The sequence below is a fragment of the Lynx canadensis genome, chromosome A2, assembly GCF_007474595.2.
Source record: "Lynx canadensis isolate LIC74 chromosome A2, mLynCan4.pri.v2, whole genome shotgun sequence".
Taxonomy (NCBI): Eukaryota; Metazoa; Chordata; class Mammalia; order Carnivora; family Felidae; genus Lynx; species Lynx canadensis.
The window spans coordinates 118,498,555-118,515,742 of record NC_044304.2 but is presented as its reverse complement, the minus strand read 5'-3'; the positions used below and the strand labels follow the sequence as shown (position 1 = coordinate 118,515,742).

The window sequence follows — 17,188 nt, the reverse complement described above, 5'->3', positions numbered from 1 at the left end:
TCTTGGGTAGCCAGAACCGTGCTGAGGGAATCAATCCAGGCACTGGCTATGACTTTGGACCCACAATTCTCTGCAGTTGGGGGAAATTAGTAGTGCTTCTTGGAATTAACTCTTCTGTCTAGTGGCTGTAAAAATAGCGCGGGGGTCATTAGCCCATCCTGGGTGTCTGCCTCCGATCCTATTTCCTCAGTCCTCTTTGGAACCCGATGGGATGGCCCTCATCCTGACTCCCATCCAGGCCTGGGCAGAGGAGGGAGGGCACAAGTGAGGCCCTCAGCCCCAGACCTTGCACCCCACAGTGGGAGCCGAGACGACAGAGGAAACAGCGTTTACCACCTGGGCGACCTTGACTGCAGCCGATTAAAGTTTAATCCGAGGTGTGTACTCAGCCTTGCCATGTTATTTAAACACATCAAAGGTCATAAAGATTCCAAAGGCGTGAGCAGGTCCCGACGCGAGCCCGCCGGGAGCCAGCATTTGATTCTGGTGGATTTCCAGAGCCAGGATTTGGAGCGCGGGGCGGGGAGAGCGCCTTAAGAAGAAAGAAAAGGCTTTGCTTTCCCCCATGGAACGCGACTTCAAAAAGTGGCGGGGCAGGGGGGCGGGGAAGGGGGAACCGAGTCTCGGCCCCGGGAGCAGACAGCGCCCTTCGATTCCGATTAACTGGGAAGACATCTAGTGGGAAGAGGTCGCAACTGCAGCCCGCCTTGCGCGCATCCTCTGCCTCAGCCCCTAGCTACTTGACTGCCCCTGGATTAGGTGGGGGTGGGAGGGCAGAAAAGAGAAAACCCTCTCTCCTCCGCCTCCCCTAGAAGCATCCCTGGTCTTGAAGATCCCTAGTCAGGGCCCCAGACGCTTTGTCCAACTCGGCCAGGAAAGGTCCGGCTCTCATTGGCTTTCCTCTCTCCAGGCTGAGGTCCTGGTCAGCGAGGTGAGGGCTCATGGGGCCCAGGATACCTGGATTCCCATCGATCTCTTCCTGGGACTCCAGAACCCAGGGAGGGTGGAGTCCTGGAGCGACCATGTATGCGATCTTCTCAAGGGTCCTGAGTGACCCTGGGGACCAACGGATCATCACAGAATCCAAGTGAGGCCGGAGGCAACCCACCCAGCAGTTGCCCTTGACATCTAGCAGCCTGCAGGCTGCTGATCGCCAGACACATTGCAGAGCGATAGGAGCCCAGCTTCCTAGCTGCGCAGGCAGTATTTTCGCCCCAGCTCTTTCATGGGGCCGTTGAACTTTGCCTGTCTGCTTCCTCTCACCCAGACTGTCTAATTTCTGTGGGGGACTGGGTGTTCTCTCACAGCCTTAGGGGAATGAGCCCCACATGTGGAATACAGTCTCTTACCTTGGCTCTCGCCACCTCACCAATGCCTGTGTAACCTGAAGGCAGGCAGAACGATAGACTCTGTGCCATCTGCCTCACAGATGCCAACTGAAGCTCCTCTGTTGGCCCACGTCACCTATTTAAAGCAGGGTATCCCTCCTCAGGGCCTCCTGGCAGACCATTTGGGCTGGATCTAAGTTCTCCCCTCTGGTTCTATTTATGGTGGCATTACATCATCTTACAATTGTCAGGGAGGAGAAGCATAGCCAGGATGCCTTCTGTATCATCGAGGGATATGTACGCACCACATTTCAGTATGTGAATCCCAGGATTTTATGGAGCCACAATTAGGCACCCTGCAGGGGGGCTCCAATGAGGCTTTCCAGACCTTACAGGGGACGGTGATGGCTGCTAAGAGTTGCCCTCTGTCTGAGGACCCCACCTTATGCTCAGTCCACAGTTATCAGGAGTGGCCTCCCCCTCCCCCACCTCCTCTTGCCCATCAAGGTGCCTTCCCCACACCTGCCCATACTCAGGGCTTGGATCCCCCCCCATTCTCAAAGGAAGGCTCGGGAACCCCATTTCTTTGGCTTCGTGTTACCCTCCCACCACCTCAAAATCTGAAAGTAACTGGAAATTGTGAATGAGATTTTTCTGGGCAAATGCCTTAAAGCCCTCCACCAAGATGTTAGCCAGCCCCAGCATACACTGAAGTGCATCTCCGAAGGATGGTAAGGGTTATGGCCCCTTTTGCCCTCCCCTCTTCATCACCTCTCAGGTGGATGAATCTTGCTCCTCAGATAGGGAGACTCCCTTGGGTTTTATTGAATCTGATACAGAGCATTGGAGCAGCGGCGGGTGGGAGGTGGGAGGAAGGACTGCGGCTGGATTAACCAGCTTTACTTTCAGGGAACTGAAAAACTAAGACTTGGGTCCTGTAGCAAATGAGCCTAGGATCCAAGGGCCTGGAGCGGTCAAGATTCCACATGAGTTCAGTGGGCCAATATGTGTGCTTGGAACAGAGCTGGCCCCTCATTCCCTGCACTGCCGCACATGACCGTGAAAGCTCCTTCCCAGCCCACCTGGCTAAGCCAGCACCAGACGGAGACTGGGTCCCTCCCACAGTCCCAGCCAACCTTGCTCTGCTCTGCTCCCAGCTCAGACCCGTGGCGACGTCTTTTCCTCGGGGTGACAAACGAGTGCGCTTGCTCTCGGTGACATCAAATTACTTTGCACTAGCCAAGGGTCCCATGACCTGACATAACCCCACATTAGGTCCTAGAAATGTAAAGAAATATGGCCTTTTTAAAAGTGGTTGAGAGCATGTAATTGCTAGCAGGCTTGAGGGATTGTCCCAAGTCTGGCTCATAACCTATGCTGGGGCAGCTGATACCAGCCAGAAACCCTTGCTTGGGCTCTCCTGTGGAGAGAAGTTCATGCCTGTATTTAACTCTGAACCCCAATCAGTTTCTCAATCTCCAGATTATTTTTGTGCAGCTAAAGAAATCTCAGGGAGGCTTGCAGCCTAAGCGTCCCCTCCTCACCACCAGTGGGGGGCCCCCAGCCAGGGTTCAGAGAATAGGCTTCCTGAGAGAACAGGTTTCTGCAGATCTTTAAAAACACAGGCCTGCTTTGGGTGGCTGTAGCTTGACTTTTTGCTGGAAATTTTGGTTTCCTTTGCTCCTTGTTTTTTGCCTTCCCATCTCTGCCTTCCTCCCCCCCCCCCCCCCCCCAGCTTTTCTGGGGCATCTCTCTCCTGTCTCCCTCTTCCTCAGAATCTTTTCATTTCTGCAGTCCCCAACCTGACCCTGACCCAAACCCTAACCCTCTGGTGAACTCCATCCTAGAGCCAGGAGGCCAGGGACCCTCAAAAATGAGGGGCTGTTCCCAAAGCACCAGTAGGATTCGATCTTCTTGTAATGCCCCACAGCCTGCAAGGAAGGGACTCATGACCAATGTCCCCAGGGACTTTTGCTGGGTACAGTTGGAGCTGTCAGAGAGTTATATAAAATCTGTGCATGTAATTTCTCCTCCTGTTTAAATTACACATCCCTTAGGAGTTCAGACAAATAGCTCTTTTCTAATACAATGAGCAGTTATTTTAGCATATATTATTAGCGTAGAAGCATGCCAGAGTAAAAGCTCCTAGGTATTTAAGAACTCCTCAAAAACAAAACAAAACCAAAGATCATTAAGGAACCATCAACAATGTAAATGTAGGGGTTAAGCGTCCGACTTCAGCCAGGTCACGATCTCGCGGCCCGACTTCAGCCAGGTCACGATCTTGCAGTCCGGGAGTTCGAGCCCCGCGTCAGGCTCTGGGCTGATGGCTCAGAGCCTGGAGCCTGTTTCCGATTCTGTGTCTCCCTCTCTCTCTGCCCCTCCCCCATTCATGCTCTGTCTCTCTCTGTCCCAAAAATAAATAAACGTTGAAAAAAAAAAAACAATGTCAATGTAAAATAACACTCTGCCACAGAAAGGACGACCAACATTCACTGAGACAAGTGGTCTTAGAACTTAAGTAGCTGTCTGGTATAGGACTTGTCAAATTCAACGGCTCACTATTTTCTATTTTTGCGTCCTTGCTTTCTAAAGTCGCCAAGGCTGTTAGATCACCCTCATAGCTTGCTGGGGAGGATCATGCTGATTGTCAATTAGACCACTCAATTAAAACAAAGCAAAACAAACCACAATGCTTTTGTTAATTAAAGAAAAATGTTTTACTGCTGAGGAGAGTTTAAAAATACATAGAGTTGCATTTTTTTCCTGAAAACTATGGCTGCTGAGATGAACTGCAGACCCAGTACAAACATTTCCTTACTAGCTCAATCAGGAGAAATCCCTTTGTGATTTCTACCGGGGAAAGAGGTGTGTTGAAATGAGAAATGGTCATTTGTCCAATCAGAAGGGGATATAAGTTAACTTGGAACATAGAAAGGACTGAGGCATGGTTATCATCGCTCTCCAGATCCTAATGCAGCAATACAAATCTTCTATTAAAGGATAACAAACTCATGAGAAGAGGTAATATAAGTCTCCCTCATGCATAGATATTTTCGATTAAGAAGAGACATATAAAATTTCAGGCAAAATGCACTCACATTCCCAAACTCCTTTTTTGCCCAGATTTCTCTTGAGTGGATCCTCAAGTTTTTTCTAGATTGTAACCGGAACAGTTCAAGTTCAAACGCACTGACCGCTTACCCTCAGACATAGGAAGAATTTCTTTTTATTGAGTAATATTGCTCAACCTTGAAATTTATCCTCAAAATCCTGTTGGGAGCGGAATGATTCGATATCTGGGATTTACTTTAAAATGCTCCGGGGGGGGGGGCGGAAAAAGAGTGGAAGTGGATGATGAAACATAAAAAATAAAATGATAATTTGTGGTTGAAACTAGGAATTGGGTATACAGGGGTTCATTATACTTTTGTGTGTGTTTGGAAAGTTCCACAACAAAAAGATTTTTTGAAACGTTGTATTAAGCAAAGGTGAAAAACTTATCCCTGCCAGGGGTTTCGAACAAAAACTCAGTCAGTTGGGTAGCACCTGGAGTTTACCCACTTACTCTTCTTTTTCCAAGAACGGAAAATGACCTGACTCCCTTTTCATTTCTCCGGAATCAGCCGGCCATCCTTAGGCTTTCTTTCCGGCAGGCTCCCTTTCCCAACCCATAAACTGAGCATCCAAACCCGAGGTTGGGGGCTGATTAATGGAGCTTCCGTACTCAGCTCCCCTGACTAGAGTGTAAATACCCATAAAAACTAATATCAAAAGTTTTTATTGAGCTGCTTCGTTTCCCTGAGCGTTGGGCTGAGTGGGGCTGGAGCAGCGGGACAAAGGAGCGGCTGGGGCGCCACGAGCAGCGTCGGTGCTCCTGTCGGGCTCCGCGCGGGTTCCCAGAGCCAGCCGGAGTTTCTGGGGAGAACGCCCCAACCAGGTAAACGCCAGGCAGGGGCTCGCCTCCCACTGGGGACAGGTGTTTTTACAAAGCCACGAGGGACGGGATGGAGAGTGGCCGGAAAAAGTCAGACCGGGTAGGGAGACACCAGCCACCCCAAAGCATGTCACCAGGCTGGTCCGACTGGGTGAAATAGTTTTCCTCGGGGCTCGGTATGACGCCTGTATTTCACCCCCACGACGTTGGATGTCCTCCTTTACTGCGTGTGTGTGCGCATTTCGTGTGCGAATCTGCGTGCCTATGGAGGCGCACGCATCGTTACGATGCTTGCGGCAGACAACGTGCCGTAAAAGTCTGCTCACACCTCGCATCCTCTGCTCTGTCCCCCCTGCTCGTGGCTGCGCTGGTGAGTTTCCTTCCCTCGCTTGCTCTGTGCGTTAAGAATGCGCAGCCCGGGTCGGGGACGCGGGAGTCTTCAGGGTTCTGAGCAGCGACGGACTCCCGCGGGCCCAGGCCGCGTGGCCGCCTGGCTGCCTGCACCGGTTTCTCCGCGAGAAAGCCGGGGCTGCGCGGGGCCTGGCTTACATCCCCAACCCCTGCTTCCTTCGACCGCTCGAACGTCTTCACTGTATTTGTTGACCTAATGAATCCGCAGCCCCGCGCTGGTTTCCTGCTTTGTTGCGGGGCCCTGAGCATCCAGCTACGGTGGGGGTGGAGGTCGGCGGGTGGGACTGCTTTCGGAGGCAGTAGCAGGGGCAGACCGCGGCGGGGCCAGAGACCTCTCGCCCTTTTCACGTCGCAGCCGCCCAGAAGCCCTGGGGCCGCCCTGCGCTCCCCGAGTGACGGGGAGCTCACTCTCTGGGTGGCATGGGCCCCACAGTCCAGCGGGCCCGTACCCCCGCCGCCAGCTGAGGACTGCGAGAAGGCGTTTCCTCCTTCCGGCTGAGCGCTTCTCTGAGTTCTCCCTGCTTCTAACGCGTGCTACCTCTTTTAAGCGAATGCTGAGTTTCCAGGTCCGGTCAAGGGCAGAGCCTCGGCACCCGCACCGTAGGGCCAGGCTGCGTCCCCTCCACCACCACCACCACCACCACCACCACCACCACCGCTGGCGGAATCACCCCGACCTCCCCCAGGGCCAGGGCGGCACCGCGCCCTTCACTCCAAGTTTGCGCCAACCTGGGGAGTCTGGGCTCCCGTGACAGGCACTGTGCGGAAGAAATTGCTCTTTCGGGGAGCCTGGGACCTGGGGCTGGTGGTTCTGAAGGGGGAGGGAGGCCGTCCCCGCTCAGGGACTTTCTGGGGAAAACACTACAGGGCAGCGCTGGAACTGGGATGCTCCCTGGGCGTCCGCTCTTCCCAGGCGCTGTGCACCGGTGACCTTGAAGGCCTGGTACTGGAAGGAACCCACCAGGCAGCGGGAGAGCCGCTCCTCCAAAACCTCGCCTTCCTCGAAGTTCCGTGGAGTGAGATCTTAAAGGCAAGGTGGGGTCTACGTAGGTTTTTCTGGAACTTGCTCTTCCTCCCATTTTCACCGTGTTAGCATTTGGTCAGCACAGTGCCAAGTGGCTTCCCACAGTCCAGAACTATCCCTACAGCCTTTTGCTGTAGGGTCTTTTGCTGCCTCATTAACGCTTCAAAATGCACAAAAATCTAGAGTGAGAGCTGGACCAAAAGTGACTCAGGATGCGCTATTTCTTTGTCTATTGGCCAGCTTCGGCCCAAGTTTCTTCAGAAGCTTCTGCCCTGGTTGGGATGAGGGTAGGGAAGCCTCGAAGCCTGCGGTGAATAGATCAGTGCCTCACTTCTCTCTTCCTAAATGTTCTGGTTGAGTGCAGACTCTGAGATGTTATCTGGGTGTTTTTCCTTTTCTTTCTCTTTCTCTCTTAGCTAGCCTCAGCTCCTCAGCCATCCCCCCCCACCCCCGCCTCCGGATCTTTCTTCCTTTGCCATTATCTCTGTGCCCCCCTACCCCTCCTGCGGTGGGAGAGAGAGGGTTAAGATGTTCTGCAAACCCAGCTCGTAAAGCTGCTTGGATACATTAGAAACACATGAATATCCTGAAATACAAAGTGTCTTTAAACCAACTGAGGAATGTTTATCCTAATGCTGGATAGATGCAGAGAAACAGTGCCAAGGAGCAGTGCTGACAGCCTCCTCAAGTTAAAGTGAGAGCAGGTAAATTTCATTTGCTAGTGAAAATCAAACCCGATTAGAACCTGGTTTGCTTTTGTCCTTTTTCCTTCCAACCCTGAAATCCCAGGGCCCCGTGACCCAGGCTGGCAACAAATACCCCGCCTGCTCCCCCCCCCAAAAAAAAACCCAGCCAAGGTCTCTTTCTTCAGCAGGAGGTTCCAGGGCAGCCAAAGCCCCGCAGGGCACCTTGGCCTGCACTAGGAGGTAAGAAGCCATGCCTGCCAAGAATCTGGCAAGAGAAAGGGTCTGGCAGCCTCTGGAACAAAGGCCAAGCCACTAAGCTGCCGCCTTCTAATCTTGCCCATGCTGCCCACTCAGGGCTCCTCCAGGGGGAAATCAAGGAGCACCAGACAGAGCCCACCTCGACCCCTGCTGCCCTCTTGCTAAAGGGCCACCGCTGCCTGCAGATCCCATTGGGTCCTCTGACTTCCCCAGCCTAGCCCACAAAGGGTCTGAGGGTAAAACTGTCATCTCCAGGATTCATGTTGATGGTGCCTCCCTGCAATCCCATAAGAATTCCTGAGCCTAGTAGACAAAAAAAAGCAAAGCAATGGCTCAGGGTCAGATGCAACTAGCTGGGCAGGCAAGTGAATCTTGAGCTTGCCTTTAGAGAAAGAGGAAGAGCACTGGGAGAGCCTTTGCTTGCTTCCTAAGGCATACTCCAGTTCTTCGCTGTTCTCAATCCTTTCTTTTCCCACAAAAAGTCAGTTTGGTAGCTGCCTGGAGGGGTAAGAGGCTAAGAAATAGTATTAGGAACCATTAAAGAATCTCTTATGTCTTGGGAAAAAAAAAAAAAAAGAAGGTGGAGAGACTTTCCTGCTTCAAAGTTGAGTCGAAATTCTAGAAACTGAGACCCAAAATTATTCACAGAGCTCATTCAAATTCTAGAAACTATCCTCACTGGTTGGAGGTTGCAATTCAATATCTAATAGGACCTGCAGACTTAAAAAAAAAAAAAAAACAGTGAAGGCACACCAGGACGCCACTGACTTGCCTGGTTAAAAAAAAAAATCATTTCATATATATCGAGATCCAAGACAAAAAAAAAAAAAAAAGGAACAAGCAGCCTGCCTCTTTCTAAGTAATGATGTCTTGAGAGTATTTAAAAGTTGATAGAAAGATATGGGGAACTCAGAAAATATCCAGATTACTTGATCACTAAAGATCCACCACAAAGCTCAATAAATAATTCAGGCTTGAAGCCCTTCCTTGGAGGAGCCGCCAAGTTTAGGAAGCAAAACCTAATCCGAGAGATGCAACCCAAGGTCTTCCCCCAGCGCCTTCCCTCCCAGACAAACCTGCTTGTGGCTTCTCTGCAGACAAGATGAAATCTTGTCTCACCATTTTTGGTGAGGAGGGACCCAGTCGACCTTGGCAGTCCGTGGAGCTGGGGCCCTTCCTCTGCATGCAGGGCTCGTTCTCCGGTGAAGTGGGGAGAGGGAGGGAGGAATGTGGAGCCGGCCTTGGCCGCTGTGTGCACCAGCAGCTGCGCCATGGCCAGAGGTGAGCTGGCACAGGCCCCGGCTGGTGGGGGCTCCCCGAGCTGTGTTTTCGTTTTTCTGGGTCTGGCTGGAAAACAGAAGAGGCTGGAAGCCCGGGCCAAGAGAGCAGGGTGGAGGCAGAGAAGAAGAGTCTGTAAACACCGCCCCAAAATCTCCACGAAGGCAGCAAAAAAAAAAAAAAAAAAAGAAAAAAGAAAAAAGAAAAAAGAAAAAAAAATGCCGAGGAACCAAACAGAGCAAGAAAGAATCATTCCGAAGGAAAAAAAGAGTCAAGAGCGAGACAAGGGAGGTGAGCAGTGGGCTTATCGGCAGCTGCCTGGGTCTCCAGGCTTGCATGGCAGTTCTCACGCTGGCTAGACTGCAACTTTCAACTTGACCTTGGCCTCTAGCCGTGTCTGACCTGTATGTAAAACAGCCCTCAACTCCTCAGGAACTGGGGCCTCGAACCCTACCCTGTTTCTTTGTCACTGTGAGTTTTACAATGCCACTTGGAGGAAGAAAGGGGGGCGAACGGGCCGGAAAGTAACACAAAAATCGAGTCGCTCCAGAGGCTAGTTTCTCAGTCTGCAAACGGCCATTCAGGGAGGAGGTAAACTGGAGGCAAATCAATATTTACCCGGAGCTACTAAAAAGGCAGGAGGGAAAGGGCACACTGGGTATGTCTATGTTGGGAGGAGGGTGTCATAGAAGGTGTTATTGAACAACACTTACATTGGTCTGAGCAAACCTGGGGATCAAGGCAGATAAAAGTCAGAGCCCAGGGTCATTGGTCCGGACTCTGCAGGAAGACCAGGAGCTTTAAAGAGCAGATCAGAGCAGGGAACAGGGACTGGGGATATTTGCAGTGCCCTGAGCTGCTGGCTGAGTCTGCAAGCTAGGACCGGAGGACAGGTCCACGCTTGGATGCTCACCAATCCACCTGGTGTCAAAGGGAGTCCAACGCTCTCTCCAAACCTGATGTTCCCATAGAATACACCCACTTTCATTTTGAACGCATATTCCCCTCCTGGGCATCTGACGTGCTCACAGCCTCCACAATTGGAAATGGAAGTATGTAACCCCAAAGCAACAGGACCTCCAGGATCCCTCACCAAAAAAATGGGGGCTGCTTGGCTCTTCCAGCACCGACACCCCACCTTGCTCTCAGGAAAGGGTCTGCATTTCCGACACAGAGGGAAGGTTTCTCGGGCTGGTTCTTGGACAGAGGAGGACTGGACACCCTCTGCAGGCTGGAGAGACAACGCTCTCCCCAATTCTACTTGAAGTGGCCCTACAGAGTCCCTTTCTTTCTCCTGTCGAAAAATGGAGTGAAACGGGGAGTGCCCAGGTGCCTGAAGAATGAGCTCCCGTCCAAGAGCTACGAAGTCTGAAGCCTCCTTAGGCGCCAGAAAGGGAGCTCCCAGCCAGCACTTGGGGCTGTTCCTTTTAAATTCCCAAGACAGGCCAGCCTGGCTGGAGAGGTGGGAGCACCAGAGAATAGTGCACACAGATTGCTCCAAAGTCTCTGCAGGAGGGAGAGTTGTCACTGGGGCAGACTGAGGAGCAGTCTCTATACCTAAATGTGAGGATGTGGACAGGGTACACTTGAGTGTGTGTGCGTGTGTCAGTGTGGGTGTGAGGGGGTCGTTCTGAGGCCCTATGGGCCTAAGTGCGAGTGTATGAAATTGCCCACCAACACTGTGGACAGCCAAGGGGAGGGATCCCCTAAACACGTCCGAACTTTCCACAGTGGAACGTCCTGGGGGCCCATGAGCCAGGCGCATCCGCAAATGCCCCCGCCACTGTTCCTCTGGAAAGAGCCAAATCGTGACGCTGTCGAAGCCGAAAACGCTAGTGTCCACGCTGGGGTCCCACGGCAGGAAGACTCGCTGATACCTGGAAAGAAAACAGCGTTGGAGGCCCCAGGAAACACCCAGCCTGGACTACGCCCCGTTTTCGCTACTATCCCATCCCCAACCTTCCGCAGATTTACCTGATCTATTCCCACCGCTTCAGGTCTCAACCCAACGGCGCGCCTCTGTCCCCTCCCCGCTTCACGCTACTCTGGGCCCCACTGGGTTAGGGGAAGAGAAGGGGAGCTGGAGGAGGCCGCCCTTCCTTCCCTACCCCACCCGCCCGGTCCTCCGCCCCCACCCGCCCGGGTCCCCCGCCTCTCTTCTGGGTGAATGGTGCGTGGCCGCGCGGCGGGCGCTGGCTCTGGCGCTGGGGACGGCGCGGGCGGCGGCGGGGACCGCGGGTGCACAGCGCTGAGCCCGGGTTGGAGCCGCCCGCTTTGCATACGCCGTGGGCGGAGCGGGGGGGGGCGGGCCAATGGGCGGCCGCCTGGCGCGACCCCGCGGGGCGCGATCCGCCCCCCTCGCTCGGGCCCCGGCCCCGCGCCGCGCGCTCTTCACTTCTTGGGGGCTTTTTAAAACAGCGCCACTGGGGTCTTCTCCATGCGGCTCGGGCTATGACAGCCTCCGTGCTCCTCCACCCCCGCTGGATCGAGCCCACCGTCATGTTTCTCTACGACAACGGCGGTGGCTTGGTGGCCGACGAACTCAACAAGAACATGGAAGGGGCGGCGGCGGCGGCGGCGGCGGCGGCAGCGGCGGCGGCGGCCGGGGCCGGGGGCGGGGGCTTCCCCCACCCGGCCGCCGCGGCCGCGGGGGGCAACTTCTCGGTGGCGGCGGCGGCCGCAGCGGCCGCCGCGGCCGCAGCCAACCAGTGCCGCAACCTGATGGCGCATCCGGCGCCCCTGGCGCCCGGCGCCGCCGCTGCCTACAACAGCGCGCCCGGGGAGGCGCCCCCGTCGGCCGCCGCTGCCGCCGCCGCCGCCGCCGCCGCCGCCGCCGCGGCCGCGGCTGCGTCGTCCTCTGGAGGGCCCGGCCCGGCGGGCCCGGCGGGCGCCGAGGCCGCCAAGCAGTGTAGTCCCTGCTCGGCGGCGGCGCAGAGCTCGTCGGGGCCCGCGGCGCTGCCCTACGGCTATTTCGGCAGCGGCTACTACCCGTGTGCCCGCATGGGCCCGCACCCCAACGCCATCAAGTCGTGCGCGCAGCCAGCCTCGGCCGCCGCGGCTGCCGCCGCCTTCGCGGACAAGTACATGGATACGGCCGGCCCGGCGGCCGAGGAGTTCAGCTCCCGCGCCAAGGAGTTCGCCTTCTACCACCAGGGCTACGCGCCCGGGCCTTACCACCACCATCAGCCCGTGCCTGGCTACCTGGATATGCCGGTGGTGCCCGGCCTCGGGGGCCCCGGCGAGTCGCGCCACGAGCCCCTGGGTCTCCCCATGGAAAGCTACCAGCCCTGGGCGCTGCCCAACGGCTGGAACGGCCAAATGTACTGCCCCAAAGAGCAGGCGCAGCCTCCCCACCTCTGGAAGTCCACTCTGCCCGGTAAATGGCGCCCCCTTCTCAACCCCGGTCCTCCGGCTCTGCTCCAGCTTCTCTGCCGCTCGCTCCCGGGTCACCCTCCTGCCCCTCTGCTCTCTCCCTGGCCTGCACCCCTGGGAGCCCGACCCCGGCCAGCTGGCGCGGCCCGCGCTGCCCTTGAGTTGGGCCCACTCCTGGCTCTCTCTGGGTGAGGAGGGATGGCTGGGAAGAAGCTTGTGCGGACCCTGGCTGGCTCCCTTCTCCCTCTGTGCCCCGCCCTCCTTAGCCCTTGACATCGACTTAAGGATGGAAAGTTGACCTGGAAACGGTTTACAAAATTGCCCCTATTCGTTCTCTCAAAAAAGGGCTTCAGTGTAGAAGCATCAAGTGTTGGGGATTGGGGTATACAGAGAGGAGCCAGGCATAGAAGTGTTATCCCCTGCGTCTGGGGCTAAGGTGCGGGCCGCTGGGCCAGGCGGTCAAGCGAACCCAGCGCGCTGTGTGGACTGGATGGCTCGGCTGGGTGGCCAGTGGAGCCATAGGCTATTTCATTTCAGTGCAGGGCTAACCACCCCCACCCCCCACCCCACCGACCCTTCAGGTCTTAGCGGAAGGCTGGATTGTACCCACGCATGGCAAAAGGCAGCTGGGCAATGCAAGGCGGGTGGCTCAGATCGAGCTGTCGCCTGTCCTGGTCTGGGTCTGCTCCCTGTGTAACTTGCCTTCTTCCCTATCTTCCAGACGTGGTTTCTCATCCCTCAGACGCCAGCTCCTACAGGCGAGGGAGAAAGAAGCGGGTCCCTTACACCAAGGTGCAATTAAAAGAACTCGAACGGGAATATGCTACAAACAAATTCATTACCAAGGACAAACGGAGGAGGATATCAGCCACGACAAATCTCTCCGAGCGGCAGGTTACAATCTGGTTCCAGAACAGGAGGGTCAAAGAGAAAAAAGTCATCAACAAACTGAAGACCACTAGTTAATGGATTAAAAGTGGAGCGAGAGAGCAACTTGAAGAAATGCTTCAGAACTCGTTGCTTTGCCCAGATAGAATGAACATAATGCTTAATAATAATAACTGAAGAATGGGAAAGAGAAAGAGAAAGACACTGGCATTTTGCTTTCCTAAGGGAGATCTCTTTCTCCTTGGTGGAATCTACAACTCTTTTAAAACTTTAAGAAAAGGTAAAGACTTCCAGTTCTCCCGCCAACCCCACCAGACCGTTAAATGACAAACTCTAGAGTTGAACGTCAACCCCCAAATATGCAATTTCAGATAAGTTACGCATTTACTGAAATCTTGTAAGTATTTATGTGACCATAATATTTCAGGATACTGTGTTATATGGTAATAATCCAAAACTTGGTTACAAAAGTAAGAGGCTGTTGTAAACATCTGCTTGTCTTTGGGTCGCCATTGACATCTCCTTTGCATGTTAAGTGACTGCTCAGGTAAATCTCAGTGAAATGCCTACCATTGTTGTATATTCTGCAAAACATGTATAGATTGAGAAGGGGAGAGAGGAGAAGGTACTGAAATAATGATCTTGGGCTATTTACAATGAAGGAAGAAAGGGAGAGAGAGCTTTTCTGAGGATCATTTGTCTTGGTAGTAAATACAACCAGCTGAGCCTTTGAGGCTACAAGGGAACCCCAGGTTGGGAACGTCTTTCTGACAATAATTTTAAATTGCTCATAACAAGCATATTTTGTGGCATTTGGATTATATGCTCTGCCTGATACCATTTACTTTCCAAAGGATTTGATAACTTTTCAAAAAAAAATATTTCAAGCATCAGATGTTTCATAGAATTCACTTTATTAGCTATCCTGAGAGGTCCATCGGGACATGGTGGACTTTGGATTGAACAGAGTTCATGTTTCATTTAAACTGGTATTTCCCCCAGAATTTACTAAACATTTGCTGGAGAATAATTTTGCTTTTTTATTTTTTTAGAAAACTCAGAACGGAAATCCATTCCCCTGAAACATTTAGATGTTTACAATTCTATACTTTGATCTATTAAGGGATTCGTATTTTTTCCTTGTTTATTGTGTTATAAGACTGCATTAGGAAGTTTAAGGATTCATCTTTACAGCACATTTTTAATCAAGCAGTTATTTCGACCAGCACATTCATTTTGTTCACATTCACTATAAAATGCTATCTTGTAAATAAAGACATTCAGCACACTGTGAAAATGTATTTGTGCACCTGCTTTTCAAACATTTCTACTAAAAATAAGAATTAAAAAACCTTAGACCTGTAGATAATGATATAGTGGTATTAATTATGGTAATAAAATAGTCACTGCCATTAAAATCTAAAGGAAATACTCATTATTTTCCTATACTAAATGTGCACTGCACAGAAAGAAAAAATGGAGCGGGTTTGTCCTATACAAACCAAGGACCATTCTTTTCTATTATTAATTCAGTCTTTTTTTTTTTCACTACAAATTTTTTAAGCAAAAGGAGAACTCCCTGATAACTAAAATCCTGAAAATTTAGATAAGTGCTTCAAGAAAGTTAAAGCATTAGACATTCTGAGAAGGAGAGAAAAGAAAGGAGGAAGAGATAGTATAAATTCCCAGGCTTACTGTGGAAAATGAAAACCAGTTGTTTAGTATCAGTGATGCCCAGGCTATATCGTATTTTCAAATATACTGTTGGGTCTGCATGTGTCTGAAAGGGCAGGTTTTGATATTTGTTGAAATGACAGGACTAGGAAAGGCCTTAAACCTTGACCTTGACGAAAAAAGACAATTTGTGACCTTGACTTTTGACAGCTCATGAATTGGCCTCGGCTGGATTAGTAGATCAAGGGCGCCACCTCGCGTTGACAAGCTTCCTTGTAATTCTTCAGCTTCAAGGGAATCAAAAGGTCTTACCTCCTTGACTCCTTGTTTTAGAGATTTAGCACTCATTTCTTTGGCTCCAGATGGAACAAATTTGAATATATGTAAGTTATACATGTGCCTGTATATATGTGAATATATATTATTTGTGTGTAGACATGTATACATTTGCATATCAGTGCTTGTGTGTGCTTGTATATATATATATATATATATATATATATATATATTTGTAGAGTCTGTACAGATCCAATATCACTAATTACTGATGACCCAAGATGTTGTAACTTAAGGTGATTTCTAGAGTTGAGGTACAAAATGTACTTTACATGATGAAGTTTTGCTCCTTTTCTTTAATGGCCAAGTTTGATTTGTCTTCCCAGTGCCCGCTCTGCCTCAGATTTCTGCAGATCTGCTTCAAAGCTGTACGTTTTTGTTACAGTCTAAAAGGTGTTCTTAAATAACCATTCTTTCCTGGCCCTCACCCTCCAAGGTGGTCTACCGTCCTAATTAGAGCTATAGGAGAGTCTATATGGCAAATAAAAAGTTTCAGATGCCTCGCTAACTCTAGAGTTCTAGAGTTACATTTCAGAAACTCAAAGAAACCTCTTAGGAGGTCAGTATGGAGAGCTGAAAGATCTCATATCTACAAAATGACCATATTACGGATGCAGAAGGAGAGTTATCCTGGATCTCTCAGAGCCGATTACTGCTCATGGGTGGTGTGCAATCTTATACTGCTGTTTGCAGAAACTGCCATTTGATTTGTGGAAGAAATAGACACAATTAATATTAACGATCACCATCAAAACAATAACAATAATACCAAGTATATCTACTACTTGTTGACCCCCCAACAACACATCAGGTGCTGTGGTTAGAGTCATAAATAACACGTATGTATGTTTTCTATTTAATATGCACACAAGATAATGTGTTTTTGTCAAATCCGTGCTATGCATATATATATATATATATATATATATATATATATATATATATATATAAATGTTGGTGGAACCAGGAGCCTTAGGATGCAGAATTTTGAGATGAGGTTAATTTTATCTTTATGTTAGAGGAAAGTCACTGTGAATTAAAAAAACATATTCATCGATTTATGGAAAACAACATTGGTTGCTGAGAAACCTGGCTGACGGAAACCTCTCCAACCTGGACTTAGAGCTTCTTTACAGACGGAGAATTCTAGAATCTTTAAAGCTGTCTCAGAAACAGCATGGTCTTGAAACATACGTGTGGGCTGGTCTTGAGACGTGCAATCCAGTTTTGCTGCCCTGAACATGGATTTTAACTCCACTGGTGGAAACAAATGAAAATGATGGTCCAGTTCAAGCGCCCCACATCGTGTTCCACAGCTCTCCCTTTCTAAACAAGCTGCCATCAAGCCAAAGGAACAACTTTCTCCCCAAAATGTTTAAAGTGGTGGAAAATCCCCTCGAAGCTGGATCATACTGTGTGTTTACGAACAGCTCCAAAGGGGACTCTTCTGTTGACGGGGGATATTTTTCTTTAGATGTAAGACATATTCTGAGCCTCAGGCCTAGGAAGGAGGCCAACAGCCGCTCTGAAGCCCGAATACCGCCCCTTTCACAACCCATCGCAGGAACTCTGGGTAAAGTAGTAGTTTTCTTTCCCCCCACCCCCTTCAATTTTTGAAACTAATGACGGAAGATATTTCAGGGTTTTTTTCCCCCGTTCTAAATGGCTGGTGATAGTCGACCCTACCTAGCTCCCCTCTTATTTAAAATTCTTATGGATCTACCAGATAACCTAAAGCAAGCATGGATTACGATCCCTAATACCCAAATAGCAATTAGTCTAAACCTTTAGAAAAAAGACATCCAGAAGGACTCCAGCCACCATATAGCAATAATAACACCAGACACCAGGATAGTACAGCTGGATGGATAGCTGATTCAAATGTGTTTTCTTTTTTCCTAAAAGGGAAGCCTCTTCTGAACAAGAAATTGTAAATATGAAAACAGCTAGACACTGTTTTCATCTATTAGCAAAGATTTTGAATCCTGTAATGGCC

The 17,188-nt window shown here is 51.0% G+C and overlaps 1 protein-coding gene across 1 annotated transcript; it reads left to right on the top strand.

Moving 5' to 3' along the window:
• Nucleotides 1–11,373: 11,373 nt before the first annotated feature.
• On the top strand, nt 11,374–13,478 carry HOXA13 (homeobox A13). The gene is made up of 2 exons (XM_030295142.1): nt 11,374–12,298; nt 13,016–13,478. The coding sequence occupies exons 1-2, from the start codon at nt 11,374–11,376 to the stop codon at nt 13,258–13,260; spliced, it is 1,170 nt and encodes a 389-aa protein (XP_030151002.1). The 3' UTR covers nt 13,261–13,478.
• The last annotated feature ends 3,710 nt before the right edge of the window (nt 13,479–17,188 follow it).